The sequence below is a fragment of the Hypomesus nipponensis genome, chromosome 2 (genome assembly GCF_054491055.1).
Source record: "Hypomesus nipponensis isolate SF chromosome 2, ASM5449105v1, whole genome shotgun sequence".
Lineage (NCBI taxonomy): Eukaryota > Metazoa > Chordata > Actinopteri > Osmeriformes > Osmeridae > Hypomesus > Hypomesus nipponensis.
This window is the reverse complement of record NC_140362.1, coordinates 3,547,400-3,563,189: the sequence shown is the minus strand read 5'-3', so window position 1 is coordinate 3,563,189 and position 15,790 is coordinate 3,547,400. Positions and strand designations below refer to the sequence as shown.

The window sequence follows — 15,790 nt, the reverse complement described above, 5'->3', positions numbered from 1 at the left end:
GTGCTAGGCGTGAACTGGCAACGCAGTCGAGTTGCTTGGTTGGCTCGTTGCGACTGAGGGCTAGCAGTGGCTTCCTCTCTGACTGAGGGCTAGTGCCTAGCTGTGACTCCCTCTCTGACTGAGGGCTAGCGCCTAGCGGTGACTTCCTCTCTGACTGAGGGCTAGCGCCTAGCGGTGACTTCCTCTCTGACTGAGGGCTGGCGCCTAGCGGTGACTTCCTCTCTGACTGATGGCTAGCACTTAGCGGTGACTTCCTCTCTGACTGAGAGCTGGCGCCTAGCGGTGACTTCCTCTCTGACTGAGGACTGGCACCTAGCGGTGACTTCCTCTCTGACTGAGGGCTAGCACTTAGCGGTGACTTCCTCTCTGACTGAGAGCTAGCGCCTAGCGGTGACTTCCTCTCTGACTGAGAGCTAGTGCCTAGCGGTGACTTCCTCTCTGACTGACGGCTAGCGCCTAGCGGTGACTTCCTCTATGACTGAGGGCTAGCGCCTAGCGGTGACTTCCTCTCTGACTGAGAGCAGGACAAGGTGGTGGGAGGATCTGCAGCTAACGCGTCTCAATGAGTTTTGTAGTCGTGTGTTGTTCTTCAGATGTGATGTTATTTGCATATCCAAATCCTATTATGTAAATCCAATATTGATTTAGCTGTTTATTGCATTTGTCGTTATTTGCAGAGGTGCTGTAATTAAATATACTCGGCAAGTGTTTGTTTATTTAGAGTTATTTATTCCCTTTCTCACCGCTCTCTAGTGCACTATGTATTATAGCTCATGTTTAATTCATCTGATGGCAGGTTATAAGACTTCTCCTACGTTCCCCTGCTAACTTTGTGCATGCATTACATCCTGCCTTCTCTCCTTCTCTTCTTCTCTTACTTTTTCAATTTGTCTCTTTCTTATCCTCCTTCAATCTTTCTTACTTCCTTTCCTTCTCCTCGACCTCTTTTGCTTACTTCTCCTCCCTCTGTCTTCCGAGTCCTCTCTTTCTCTCCCTCCCTCCCTTGCTACTCCTTGTCCTCCGTCTCTCCTTATTCTCCTCCCTCCCTCTCTACTCCTCCTCCTCCTCCCACTCCTCCATCTGTTCTGCAGGAGCAGTACGTCTTCATCCACGACGCCATCCTGGAAGCGTGCCTATGCGGAGAGACGGCCATCTTGGTGAACGAGTTTGCCCTCACCTACAAGGACATGCTGCGGGTGGACTCGCAGAGCAACTCCTCCCAGCTGAGGGAGGAGTTCCAGGTCAGTAGCTCGTGGGGACAGGACATAACACCGCCGGGAAGAAAAAACAATTTCTTCTCCAAGACCTCACTGGCTGAAGGCGACACAAGGCCAAAAGACCAGCAACAACTCCAGAATAAAATAATGAGGTCCCAATGGGTCAGGTATCATGGATTTGTCGAAAGGCTGACCTCTGCGGGTGTCTGGACTCAGGGTAGTGCTGGGTGTGTGTAACCTGGTATCACCTGGTTACACAGAAGCTGGGTTTTTACAGTGCGGAGAGAGGCTCCGATTGGCCCATGATGTTACTCCGATCAGTCCAATCGGGGAGTTGGTGTGGGCAGTGTCGTGACAGACAGGGGAACGATCCAGACCGATCGCTCTGTGCCCAAGTGGGAAAACACTGTGATTCACCTGAGGATGCAGAGATAAATGATAAACAAACCCTCCATCTCCTACGACCTCTCAATCACCCTGGGATCTGCGACGGTGACCCCCTCATCCTCTGCCAGGAACCTTGGGGTTACCATGGATGACGAGCTCTCCCTCACGGCCCACATTGCTGCGGTCTCCCGGTCGTGTAGATTCATCCTCTACAACATCCGGAAGATCATGAGATACCTGTCTGAGCACTCCACCCAGCTGCTTGTCCAAGCACTTGTCCTGTCCAAGTTGGACTACTGCAACTCGCTGCTCGCCGGTCTCCCAGCATGCGCAACCCGTCCTCTTCAGAGGATTCAGAAAGCAGCGGCCCGCCTGGTCTACAATCTACCCAGACGCTCCCACGTTACCCCGCTCCACATCTCCCTCCACTGGCTACACATCACGGCCCGCATCAGATTCAAGACCCTGGTACTGACCTTCCGAGCAGTGAACGGGACTTCCCCCGACAACATCAAGTCTCTCCTGCAGCCTTACACCCCCACCCACCACCTACAGTCTTCTTCAGACAAACGCCTGGTGGTCCCACCGCTCAAAACCGCCCGGTCCCAACACAAGCTCTTCTCCTGCCTGGCCCCCCAATGGTGGAATCAACTCCCCACCTCCATCAGAGACACAGACTGTCTCTCCACCTTCAAGAAAAGGCTCAAGACGCACTTGTTCCTGGAGTACAACGATACTTAGGAATGGTTTGCTGATACCCAATGCTAGTTTCCTCAAGGATCACAATGACTCTTGCTTAGAGACTTGTTGCTCTTGTTGGTTAGTGGTAGCTGATTTAAACTGTTGTATTCGCTGCGAAATATTCTATTTTAGTTCATCTTATTTACATTTTATTTTACTGTTGCTTGCTTTTCTACAGGTACACTTGCACTTAGAGATTCATTGTAACTTGCTTAACTACAGGCTCTTATGGTTTTTCCCTTTGGCACTTATTTTTTGGTTGTTCACAATGTGTGCTTCTTGTTTTGGCTACCCGCAATGTTTTGGGGCTATCTTGTTGTTATTATCAGTGACCTATGCACTTTGTAAAGCTCTCTCTTGGAAGTCGCTTTGGATAAAAGCGTCTGCTGAATGAATAAATGTAAATATTAATGTAAATGGCTTGCAAGTGTGTCGGAGCGTGAATGAGCGTGAGTTAGCGTGGGTGGGGGGGTCTATATGTTGTTATTTCCGCACATCGGCAAAGGAAGTGGGAAAGACAACCCCCGCGTCCCATCACCTTTGATGGTGTGCGATTGGCATTCACGTCGCTTCCCTTGCGCGGCGCGACAGCGGCGAAACGCTTTATTAGATGCTGATTGGGACAGAGTCGACCCAGCTGGGCTCCCGCTCATCACCTTCCTCCTCCAGCTCTCTGTCAACAGATCTGGCTTCTCCTCATCGATTCGGGAGAGGGGGGGGGGGGGGGGGTTTAGCATTTCAAAGCCCTACTGAAAATAGGCCCCTCCACTTCCCTTCAACTCCATATTGTGTTTTATCTTCATACACTCCATGTGAGGAGTTAGGCTGGATTCATGACTATGATTTATTGCTCAGGCTTGGAGGGGGGTACGAGGGGGGGTTCTCTTATATCAGGTCCTTAGTTGTTGGTAATGAAAACGTCACGTGGTTTCGACCTTTGATCGGGTATGGAAATCATCTCTCCCACTTCCCGGCGTTTGGTGCAGCTTGGCGTCAGTTGACCGTACTTGGCTGCAGTAGGCTCGCTAAGCAGAACAGCTAGTGGAGCCAGTCGCTCCTGCTTCAGCGCTGGCCATATGGATTATTGATGCGGATGCATTAATGATCCAAATCCTCTTTTCATAAAGTCATGACTTGATTAGGGCCGGACACACGCGAAGCTCATCAAACGGAATAGGTGCACAGGATTGTCTTTGGAGTTTGGTATTGTTGAAGTTTATAACGTTCTCTATGTGTGCCTGCGGTCAAAGATGTGTTCACTTATCTCATTCCCTGTGAATCACCGCTTAAATATGTGATAAGTGAGCTGGGACTCGCCCTTAAAGTGAATTAGGATCATTCCGGAACAGGATTTTATGTAACACACTCTCCTTCTTTTCTCCCCTCCCCAAACGTGTCCCCCCTCCCCTCATCTCCTTCATCTCCTAAATCTTTCCTGTATTAAATCTTCATACTGTCCTCTTCTCATCTCTCTTCTCTCTCCTCCTCTCGCCCTCTCCGCATTCTCCTCCTCATCCTCTCTCCCCTCCTCCTCTCCCCCCCCTTCTCTTTCATTTCTCTTTTCCCTCCCTCCCTCCCTCCCTCCCTCCCTCCCTCCCTCCCTCCCTCCCTCCCTCCCTCCCTCCCTCCCTCCCTCCCTCCCTCCCTCCCTCCCTCCCTCCCTCTCTCCCTCCCTCCCTCCCTCCCTCCCTCCCTCCCTCCCTCCCTCCCTCCCTCCCTCCCTCCTCCACGCCCCCTCACTCCTCACCACCCACCCCCTCCCTCCCTCCTCCACGCCCCCCTCCCTCCCTCCCTCCTCCACGTCCCCCTCCCTCCCTCCTCCACGCCCCCCTCCCTCCTCCACGCCCCCATCCCTCCCTCCCTCCTCCATGCCCCCTCACTCCTCACCACCCACCCCCTCCCTCCCTCCCTCCTCCACGCCACCCTCCCTCCCTCCCTCCACCCCCTCCCTCCCTCCTCCACGCCCCCCTCCCTCCCTCCACCCCCTCCCTCCCTCCTCCACGCCCCCCTCCCTCCCTCCCTCCCAGACCCTGAACTCGGTGACCCCCCACCTGGATGTGGAGGAGTGCAGCATCTCCCTGCTCCCCAGGAACCGGGAGAAGAACCGGAGCATGGATGTTCTTCCGCCCGACCGCGCCCTGGCCTTCCTGGTCACCACGGAGGGCGAGAGCAACAACTACATCAACGCGGCGCTCACCGACAGCTTCCACCGGCCCGCCGCCTTCGTGGTCACGCCCCACCCCCTCCCCGGCACCACCGCCGACTTCTGGAGGCTGGTGTACGACTACGGCTGCACCTCCGTGGTCATGCTCAACCAGCTCAACCAGTCCAACTCGGCCTGGGTAAGTCAGGACCACAGCCCGCACGTTTCCAGTTCGGGGGAATGGAGCCCGCTGTCAGGAGGAAAAAACGGTTTAGCCCCTCGGCCCCGTTCTCCCTCCGTTGCGAGGGGGGGGTGGGGGGGCGTGCGAGGCACTAGTTCGCCCCACGCCGTCGCTCTTTGATCTGTCATCCACATTGATCTGCAGGCATCACCCAGGCTTCCAGGTTCTCCTCGACGGCCTGTCTCTAGTGGAGAGGGGTCCTAACTTGCAGCTAGAACTCTAGGTTTCTCTTTGTAGCTAGCTTGCAGTCTCTCTCTCTCTCTCTATCTGTCTCTCTCTCTCTCTCTGTACGGTTAATTGTGTGTATCTTCACGGGGTTCATTTTTTTCTGTGCTGGTGAATTAGTTCTGTGCCTCTTTCCCGCCTTTCTCGCTTTTTATCGCCTCCGTTTCTCTCTAGGCTCAGAGTATTAATATTTATCCCTCTCTCTCTGCCCCGATGTCACCACGGTAAACCTCTTCAGTCTCTCAAGACTCTCGTCACAGGGCATTACCGCCCGCCCAACCCTCCCTTTCTCCCTCCTTCCTTTACTGTAATCTCCTCAGTGCCTCTCTCTCTCTCTCTCTCTCTCTCTCTCTCTCTCTCTCTCTCTCTCTCTCTCTCTCTCTCTCTCTCTCTCTCTCTCTCTCTCTCTCTCTCTCTCTCGCTTTCTCTCTCGCTCTCTCTCTCTCTGTCTCCATCACAATTTCTGTGTCTGTGTCTGTCTCAGTCCCTCTCCCTCTCCCTCTCCCTCTCCCTCTCCCTCTCCCTCTCCCTCCCTCCCTCTTCCCTCTCCCTCTACACTTCATCTCTTATTGTTTCATCATGCATTAGAACCTCCGAGCCAGGCGTTCTAACACCAACCTGGCCAAACCTTTTTTTGTTGTTGACCCTTTTGAAGCCACATGTGGGTAATAGGTCGGCTTTTAATTCCAGTCGCATTCTCTTCCTGTCCAGCTGTGTGACAGTGTTTCTCTCCAGTCAGAACAGCAGACTCTGGGATTTAGATCACTTTCTTCATTTGACCAAGACCCAAATAATAACCTCCCTCCCCTCCTCTCTTTCTTTCTTTCTTTCTTTCTTTTTCACTCTCTCTCTCTCTCTCTCTCTCTCTCTCTCTCTCTCTCTCTCTCTCTCTCTCTCTCTCTCTCTCTCTCTCTCTCTCTCTCTCTCTCTCTCTCTCTCTCTCTCTCTCTCTCTCTCTCTCTCTCCAGCCGTGTGTGCAGTATTGGCCTGAGCCTGGGATCCAGCAGTATGGACCCATGGAGGTTGAATTCCTGTCCATGTCGGCTGACGATGATGTCATCACTCGCCTGTTCCGGGTCAAGAACGTCACAAGGGTCAGTCCACACTGTCGGAGAAGACAAACTCAGTGAAGCTCAGTGCAAACGCCCAAATGCATTTGGTTAATTCCCTTCTAGAAGTATGGAAATGCTTCCAGAATCTTCTTTGTGTTTCTGAAGATACGTAAAGAGTAGAGTGGGATTACAGAATGGATGTAAGCTGTCTCTGTTCACATGTTAGTCTCATGTTCAGCAGTTTGCAAGCCCATGTTCTCCATGAGAACAGCCACACAGAAAACGATTAACTACCATTTCATGAATAATAGCTGAAAGTGATCCTACATCCGCACACAGAGATTTCCCACCAACACACGCACACACACTTAGAAACACACACACTTAGAAACACACACACACCTAGAAACACACACACACACTTAGAAACACACACACACTTAGAAACACACACACACCTAGAAACACACACACTTAGAAACACACACACTTAGAAACACACACACACTCAGAAACACACACACACTTAGAAACACACACACACCTAGAAACACACACACACTTAGAAACACACACACACACCTAGAAACACACACACACTTAGAAACACACACACACCTAGAAACACACACACTTAGAAACACACACACTTAGAAACACACACACACTCAGAAACACACACACACTTAGAAACACACACACTTAGAAACACACACACTTAAAAACACACACACACCTAGAAACACACACACTTAGAAACACACACACTTAGAAACACACACACACACTCAGAAACACACACACACACTTAGAAACACACACACACCTAGAAACACACACACTTAGAAACACACACACTTAGAAACACACACACACTTAGAAACACACACACACCTAGAAACACACACACTTAGAAACACACACACTTAGAAACACACACACTTAGAAACACACACACTTAGAAACACACACACTCAGAAACACACACACCTAGGAACACACACACACACACACTTAGGAACACACACACACACTCAGAAACACACACACGCTCAAACACGCACACACACACACAAACACACACACAAACACACACACTCAAGCACACCTCCACTCTAGTCTATGTTTAAATTCATCACCTGGATGCGTACTGCATCTCCCACAAAGCCACCCAGCAGGGAGCTGTGCGTCGTGCAGTAATGAGCTTCCTACAGCAGGGAAAAACATGGGATGGAAGCAAGCTGACACGCAGGCAATGAAAGGTCACTGTCTGTTCCTTTTTCAATTTCCTGCTTGTCATAACGGCGCGGCAATGGGCGTTCTCCCGCGCCCTCTTATTTTGCTGCGCGGCGTGCTGAGGTTGACTTGCGACAGTGCAGAGTGTCACATTCCCCAATGTGTGATATTCTCTGAGGCTTCCAAGCGCATTTTCCACCATTTGATTTGTTCATAAAGCATGTCGCACATTTAAATAGAGTGTCTGACATCCGGAGACTCGCTCGGCGAAACAGGCCTGATGGCAGAGGCAAACGAAGAAGATGACAGCTCTGTCAAAGTGTCGGGAGCGCGGGAGACGTCAAATGTGGTCGCTCTCCTTTGCGTCTGCGAGGACAACATCTTTGTCTTTTCCTGCATGTATGTCTGTGTGTGTGTGCGTGCAGTGTTGCCGCCCATGTTAGCGTTGTTATTGTACAGGTGGCTTTGTGTGTGGTTGTTCCTCAGTGTGTTCATGTGTTCATCGGTGTGATTTCCTGAGTGTGTGTGTTCGTCCATGAGCGTGTGTGTTTCTGTGTGTGTGCCTGTGTGTGTGTGCGTGTATGTTCCAAAGTGTGTTTGTGAGTGTGTGTGTTCCAGAGTGTGTGTACATTACGGTGTGTGTGTGTGTGTGTGTATGTGTTCCTGAGTGTATGTCAGGGGGATATCTCTGTGCGGATACGTAGGATGACTGTCAACTAGGCAGGCACCTGCATAAGCCTGTCGCCGTTGGCAGGCACTGTGACAACCCCTGCCCACATCGCCCCCCCCCTCCCCCCTCCCCCCTCCCCCCTCCCTCCTCCCCCCTCCCCCCTCCCCCCTCGTTGAATGGCACCCCCTCTCACCCCCCCCTCCTGCCCCGTCACCCCTCCCTGTCAACATCCTCCACCTACACCCCCTCTCCCCTGTACTCTCTGTACTGTTAGAGAGACACAACCTCACAGTCAGGAAACAGCCCCGAAGAGATAACACTATCAACCTTTGAAGAATACAAACGTGTGTTTATGCACAAACGCGGGCGTCCGAGTGTGTGTGTTGGGACGCACACGCAAACGGCGCAACGAGGGGGGGGGAGTGGGGGCTGTTAGGCCCCGCCCATGTGCTCCAGGCCTGCCTGGAGCCCCCTGTTAGGCCCCGCCCATGTGCTCCAGGCTTGCCCGGAGCCCCCTGCTGAAGCAGAGTGATATTGATGCAGCAGGGGAGGTGTGGAGGCCGGCCGGGAGCACCAAGGGACCTGGTGTCACCATCCAGTGTCCTGGTCAGGACAGCACACACATTAATCTCACTGGGGCTCTGCTGACTGGGCTCCACGGGGATGGTGTGGCTCCCTCTCTCTCTCTCTCTCTCTCTCTCTCTCTCTCTCTCTCTCTCTCTCTCTCTCTCTCTCTCTCTCTGCTGTCTCTCTCTGCTCTCTCTCTTGCTCTCTCTCTCTACACTGGTGGATAGGGTATGCTCATGGGAAATACCGGAATTACTCAAATATACCACATACAGTACACACACATTACAGTGCTGCACCAGACACACACAGACAGTAGATATGCACTTGTGACACGTGTACTGTATACTGTGTGGTAACAGAAACACTGCTTGTTGACATGCACACACGCACACATACACACACACACACTTAAAACAAACCCTTCCACGAACACACACAAAAGTGCACCTACAGGGGCACACGCAAACACACAGTCTTGCGCACACAATGCAGGTCCACTCACCTCCCTCTCACCTCCCTCTCACCTCCCTCTCACCTCCCTCTCACGGAGTCTGTGTTTGTACTTCTTCTTCTGTGGTGTCCAGTTGCAGGAAGGCCAGCTGGTGGTGTGCCAGTTCCAGTTCCTGCGCTGGTCGGCGTATCGTGACGTCCCCGACTCCAAGAAGGCCTTCCTGGGCCTGCTGGCCCACGTGCACAAGTGGCAGAGGGAGTGTGGGGAGGGCCGCACCGTGGTGCACTGCCTGTGAGTACTGAGCACACACACACGCCACACACACACGCTCTCCATGTGCCCCACGCGCAAAGTCCGGCTACGTTCGGTCCCTCCCAACCACAGACAGTGTGGGATTCTACTCCGGGACTGTTCTCAGGGACTCCCTGAGGGGTAAACGCGAGGAGGGGAGCGATCTTGTCGAGCGGCGAGGTGGTTTGGACGCCTGCCGTGACCCCTGACCTCCGGGGTGTCTCCCATACCCCAGGGCTGTTCCCGAACCTGGCCTGGCCCAGCCCGGCCCAGCCTGGCCTGGCCCAGCCCGGTCCAGCCTGGCCTGGCCCAGCCCGGTCCAGCCTGGCCTGGCCCAGCCCGGCCAGCGGCCCTGATGAATATGGATGGGGCGGCAGAAACACATCACTCAGCGCTGTCACACAGCGTTACCCACGACAACCGGGAAAGAGATTATGGAGATGAAATCAATTATGGCTTAATACAGAATGCGCCGGCTCCCGCGACAGTAAATCCGGGAGTGCCAGAGAGCTGACGGCGATTGATTACTTTAATATTGGTCGTATTGGGCGCCGGAACCTCTTCCCCGTCTTCCCAGGGTGCACCAGGGGAGATGATCCAGGAAGTCCTCTAGTGGTTTATTGATGTCGCCTTCTCTCATCATAACCAGCCCCCCCCCCCCCCCCCCCAGCCTGCTGCTCCTCGTCCCTGGTTCCCCCCCCCCACCGAGTGGTATCAGTGGGGGATCGCCGCTGTGCTGTTGTGTTTGTGTGATGTATCTGATGTGACGGATGCAGGGGGAGGAGGGGTGCGCTGAGCGGAGCCCTGGGATCAGATTGGCCCCATTCAGGCCCACGCTGAACACCCATTCCCCCGCCGCTTTGACACCCACGGAGACACATCAGGAAGTGGCTGCGTCGATGTATCAACCCCAGGGAGGAGGGAAAGAGGGGGGGGGTGAGGGGGGGAGGATGGGTGGGGTAGAGGGGGAGGATGGGGGGGTAGACGGGGAGGATGGGTGGGGTAAAGGGGGGGAGGATGGGGAAAGGGGGGGAGGATGGGGAGAGGGGGGAGGATGGGTGGGGTAAAGGGGGGGAGGATGGGGAGAGGGGGGAGGATGGGGAGAGGGGGGGAGGATGGGGAGAGGGGGGGAGGATGGGTGGGGGAAAGGGGGGGAGGATGGGGAGAGGGGGGAGGATGGGGAGAGGGGGGAGGATGGGGAAAGGGGGGGAGGATGGGGAGAGGGGGGAGGATGGGGAGAGGGGGGGAGGATGGGTGGGGTAAAGGGGGGGAGGATGGGGAGAGGGGGGAGGATGGGGAGAGGGGGGAGGATGGGGGAAATTCTATCTTGACTGCCCTTCCTCTCTATTCCTTCATTTTAGCTGTAAAAACGGTCTCAATATAAAAAAAAATCCATAAAGCCATAACAACACACTAGAAAATGTTTTTATTTATTTTTATGGAGTGATCAATGAAATACAGTTTGTAAACCAATCATCGTTTCCTGTAAAGATAAAGTATTCGTCTGGGACCCACACTGCATGAACAGCGCTGGGGGTGGCGTCATGGCGTCCACTTCCTCTGTACATACATTTACGTTCGATTTTTTCATTTGAGTCATTCAGCCGATGCTGTCGTCCGTAACGACGCACAGATCCCGTGTCACCCTCCGTCCCCTGGTCACCAACGTCTGTCCCTCGTCCTCAGGAACGGAGGTGGACGCAGCGGAACCTTCTGTGCCTGCACCATTCTCCTGGAAATGATTCAGCACCAGAACGTGGTGGACGTCTTCTACTCCGTCAAGACGCTGCGCAACTCCAAGCCCAACATGGTGGAGTCCCTGGTAGGTGGTGTGGGACACCCTGTAGACCCATGACAGCTCTGAGATACGATCCATCCACATGTCTAAAAAAACAAATATATCATTTGACTTTCACTAGAAATAAGATACAATTGTATTTGTACGGCCCTTTTTACAAGCAATGTCACAAAGGTTTCACATCATGATGTCCGTTGAACTGCCCTGATAACAACCTTTGTACGACCTGTCAGAGGAATCTCACAAGTGGGTTTGTTTTCTTTTTCAGGACCAGTACCGGTTTTGCTACGACCTTATTCTGGAGTACTTGGACTGCATAGAGGAAAGATAGCAACATGCTCGTCAGCTGAAGGGGCCTTTGCGTCTGACGTCACGTTCATGTTGAGGTGGCAGGGCTGAGCTGTGGTTGGGAGGGACAAGAGAAGAAGAAATATTCGGAGGGAAGTGTTGGGGACTTTTTACCTTTAATGTACAGCTGTGATTTCCTCCATCTTAACAGTGATGTCTTGTCTCTTTTTAAAAGGATCTTTTTTTGTGCTTTTTTTTGTAGTCTGCTTATGGACTGAAGCTAGATTTTTTTTCTCAGTGTTTGGAAGACAAGGGACTAGCATGGGACAGCAAAGACCTGGCCAGTCTGCAGACTGCTTTCCTGGTTGTGTGTTGTGTTTGTTTCGGTTCTGTTTTTCCTCCAAACATGAATACAGCAGTTATTTCCTAAAGTCGAAAATGTTTCTCCAGTTTTGCCCTCTCTGCCAACGAGCCACAACAGCAGTCCGGCGTGGTTCAGACGAGATAACATCTCCACCACAAACTGCCTTACTCTTCCCCAGACACTGGGGACGATTCCACTTGACCACACCGATCTGAGCGTCATGCCCACGACAGCGTAATGCCTTTGTGGCAGGCGATCCACGCACGAGTCATCTGTGTCTACGAGAACCACGTACCGAAGTTCAGTTTGATGTTGTTGTCGTTTTTGTGTGTGGGGGGGGGGGGGGCGTTTGTTTTTAGACAAGCATCAGGGGAGGTGTTGTAATGGTGCCAATCCCGTTGACCGACTTGAATCCCTCTGGTCACTTTAAAACTCCCCGTTTACGTTGAGACGTGTAAATATACTCCATTTGCCGATGTTCCCGTTCCAAAGTGATTGTTTGTGTTTTGTTGCCGGGAAGCTCCGAGCGACAGTGTTCTAGAGACAGTGTTACCAGAGTGTTCTAGAAAAGGGGACAGACTTTTACAATTGTATCGTTCCGCGTACTTGAGAACAGAAGATTACAGGTACCATATCAAGACACAAGCTGTAATATCACTGAGCTTGATTCTGGACTGTGGATTATAAGCCAGATGTATCTGCCAAGACCCATGTCCCCTCATAGTTCAAAACACAGTGCCGCCCTAGGAAATCTGGCTGGAATGTTGGTGACATTTTGCCGAGAATGTTGGGTGACGTTTGGACAGAGTGCTAGTGACGTTTGGCTCCAGTGTTAGCGGAAGGTTGGCCTTAGACTGTCACGTGTGTTTAGATATCAAACTGCCACTTGTGCATCACATGGTGTTCTCCATGGCCGTGGTGGTTTCTGTCTCCAAATGTAAAACCCCCGAAGGGATCAACTTCTAGAATCCCATTTCCATTTCAACGGAAGCCGATTGGATACGGTTCCACTCAAAAACATGCTCTCGTTTTTGAGCTTATTCATCTTCTCAAGAACACGTGAAAGGCAGTGGGTGACTGCCATCCGCTGCAACCTCATCCTCAGTAGTTACAATGTAGAACACAGTAAGGATTTTCCAAACAGTTGTGCATGATGGAATGTGCTCCGTAGTAAATCTACTGTCGAGAGCTTACCCAACAAACTCAATGTGGCCACAACACCTTACAACTCCAAAAAGAATTCATATCTATATTTTAATTTGTCACTTTTTTTCAAGAGCAGAATGCCCCTATGCTCCCAGTCCCAGCGATAGCCTCTCTTTCAGCTACTCCTGCTGTTGTTATTCGGGAGCCTTGTGGAAGTTCCTCTTCAGAGGGGGCCGTGACCAGGGTTGTTTCACCACCCGCTCCGAGAACCCTGAGGGGAACCGGTCCGTTAAAACGAGTGGCATTCACCGGAGCCACGGCAGCTAAGACTCACTCACTGTGGTAGCTGGTTGGCTGACCTCGTGTTGTCGGCCATGTTGGATGAACAGAATGGTACAGGAAGCCACCGTCGGCCTGGAGCCGTTAGGTTCGTCGAGGTCCTGAAGCTTACCGGTGTTTGACTGGATGAAGAAACGAACCGGTTTGTGGGTTTTGCTAGTGCTGCATGTCCAGGATTCTGTCATGCTGTTGATAGGAGGGCTAAAGGAGTCGTCTTGATAGGAGGGCTAAAGGAGTCGTCTTGATAGGAGGGCTAAAGGAGTCGTCTTGATAGGAGGGCTAAAGGAGTCGTCTTGATAGGAGGGCTAAAGGAGTCGTCTTGATAGGAGGGCTAAAGGAGTCGTCTTGATAGGAGGGCTAAAGGAGTCGTCTTGATAGGAGGGCTAAAGGAGTCGTCTTGATAGGAGGGCTAAAGGAGTCGTCTTGTGACTCTGAAGAACTGCAGCAGAAAGTGCCCGGACGCTGGTCTGGATGGTCGGAGGAGGAGAGAGTGTGTGTACATATATAGATGTATATTTCTGTTATGTGAATAATTATGTGAATAATATACTGTTTGTTTGCCCAGAGTACAGTAAGTAACCACAAAGTAACCACAAAGCTGAATGTGCTGTAAATGACCATTTTGTGAGTTCATGCCACAAGATCCTTTTTGACCACATTTCCCCCCCCCCCCCCCCCTTGCTTAGAAACACACACGCCTGGTCGTCGACGCATGTGTGAATCCAGATCCGTTTCTCCCAAATCGGTTTAGACTTTTTTTTTCGCCCCAAAATACTTTCCACAATCTTCTCCTCTTTTCATGTTATTTTGTTGTCGTTGTTGTTCACTATCACCCCTTTACCCTCCGCTACTGTATATTTCTACATAGCCGAAACGCAGTGTGTGTGAACACAGTGTACATTTATCATTCCAAAGCTTTTTTCTTCTGCCTGGTCCTCGGACAGGGGCCGACGCAAACCCTGTGGGGATTGTCCTGTTGTTTTCTTTACTCTCTGTTTCTGTATGATGTTGAGCCGATGGGAAGAGACGCCTGTGTTTTTTGACCATTGTACTTGTGGGGCAGGGGGGGGTGTGTACGTACCAGGGGCGAGAGGCGGGGGGGAGACACCGGGGTGGGAGGGGTTTCGCTTGAAAGAATATCAACCATCGAAAATAAAGACGTCTTGAGACAAGCTGAAGTCGCGTCGTGTTTTTATTGTTTGTTCGTTTGTTTGTTTGTTTGTTTCCGTGTGTACAACATTCCTGTGACATTATCTGTCATTCACCAGATGCAGCAGACACGTTGTTCAGTTAAACGTTATTCCCTTCCAATTCGGCCCCTCCAGCTGTACTTTATGCAAAATGTAGACGTTGCTTCGGAAAAAAAACATCTAAATGGACAAAATGTCAAAAAAAGTCAGTCAAAAGACTATAATAGAATGATGAGTCAATAAAGCTGCATAGGGATGGCTGCTGGTTAGCGCTCTCTGAACCAGCCCTGCTACGTGTGCTGTAATCGCCTGTTTTCATTGGCTGTTCCTCCTAGGAAGCGGAGCGTTGCAGAAACTCTGCGGTTTCTATGAACGTGTCGTCAGCAGCGGTGGAGAGCTGACAGCCGGCCAATGACTTCCTGTCCGCAAGGTCTCGACCTCCTGTGGTCGCTCACACGGATGTGGGGTGTTAGCACCCGAGCCCTGAGCGACAAGTCAGAAGATCCCTTCTTCCCTTTCAGTTTTCTGTCGTCTCCGTCCAGATTTTTGCCCTCCGGGTAATTCTCCTCCACTTCCTGTCGAAGTCGGAGCCCTCCTTATCTCCGAGAGAGCCCTCTCCCTCGTCCTCATCTCCCCTTTTCACTTCTCCAACTCTCCCTTCAGCCCTGCCTCTGCTCCTCCACTCTCCTCTCTCTCTCTTCCCTCCTTTCTCTCAAGCCTTCGCCACCAGGCAGCCCCCGCCGGCCCATCTGTCCTCCCTCTCTCTATCCCTCGTACATCCCCTTCCTCCTCTCCTGTCCTCCGCTGGTGTTGAGTACACAGGAAGGTGACTCCAGACCACAGACTTCCTCTCTCTTCCCAGCCCGTTTGAATAATGCAGCAGGTCTGCAAAGTGATCCAGTGTTTGAGCAGAGAGACAAGCCAGATTAATTAGAGGACAATACCTCCCTCCGTTGAGCTGGGGGACGACTCTGTCCCTGCGGAGTCATGTTCCTTTACCTCCTAAGACCCAGGAGATTCATTTAGATTTAAAAGCCCATACTGCATCATTAAATATTATGCTTGGGGTCATAAATGGAGATGGGAAACATCACTCAAAATCACTCAGACATTACTCAAGATGTATGGTATAAGATAGTATATATCAAATTATATTGAAGAAAAAAAAAGTTTGAGGAAATCATTTTGACACTACATGTGTAGACATTATTTTACAGTCATATGTTGTAAGCAAGTTGTAAATTCTAGTGTTTGATTATATGGCACGCCTGTGTATAAACTGACCATGCTACAGTCAGGAATGACTGTAAAATATTAACGTCCTCTGATATGTCATATTTGACCTGGGGTTGACCTGGGGTTTAAATGAGCTGGCAATTGGAATCTTATCATTTAATTTAGAGCTTTAATGGCTTCTCGCTCTCTCTGTCTCTCTTCCTGA

At 51.6% G+C, this 15,790-nt stretch overlaps 1 protein-coding gene across 2 annotated transcripts in view; it reads left to right on the top strand.

Annotated features, from left to right (window-relative positions):
* Positions 1–14,238, top strand: part of ptprub (protein tyrosine phosphatase receptor type Ub) — a 148,999-nt gene extending 134,761 nt beyond the window's left edge. For both annotated transcript variants that reach the window (XM_084702325.1, XM_084702324.1), the window contains 6 exons: positions 1,092–1,241; positions 4,373–4,687; positions 5,923–6,048; positions 9,067–9,224; positions 10,911–11,046; positions 11,291–14,238. In XM_084702325.1, coding sequence (XP_084558451.1) covers positions 1,092–1,241; positions 4,373–4,687; positions 5,923–6,048; positions 9,067–9,224; positions 10,911–11,046; positions 11,291–11,353 — 948 coding nt within the window. In that variant the 3' untranslated portion in view covers positions 11,354–14,238. The remainder of the gene's footprint in view (positions 1–1,091; positions 1,242–4,372; positions 4,688–5,922; positions 6,049–9,066; positions 9,225–10,910; positions 11,047–11,290) is intronic.
* Positions 14,239–15,790: the final 1,552 nt, after the last annotated feature.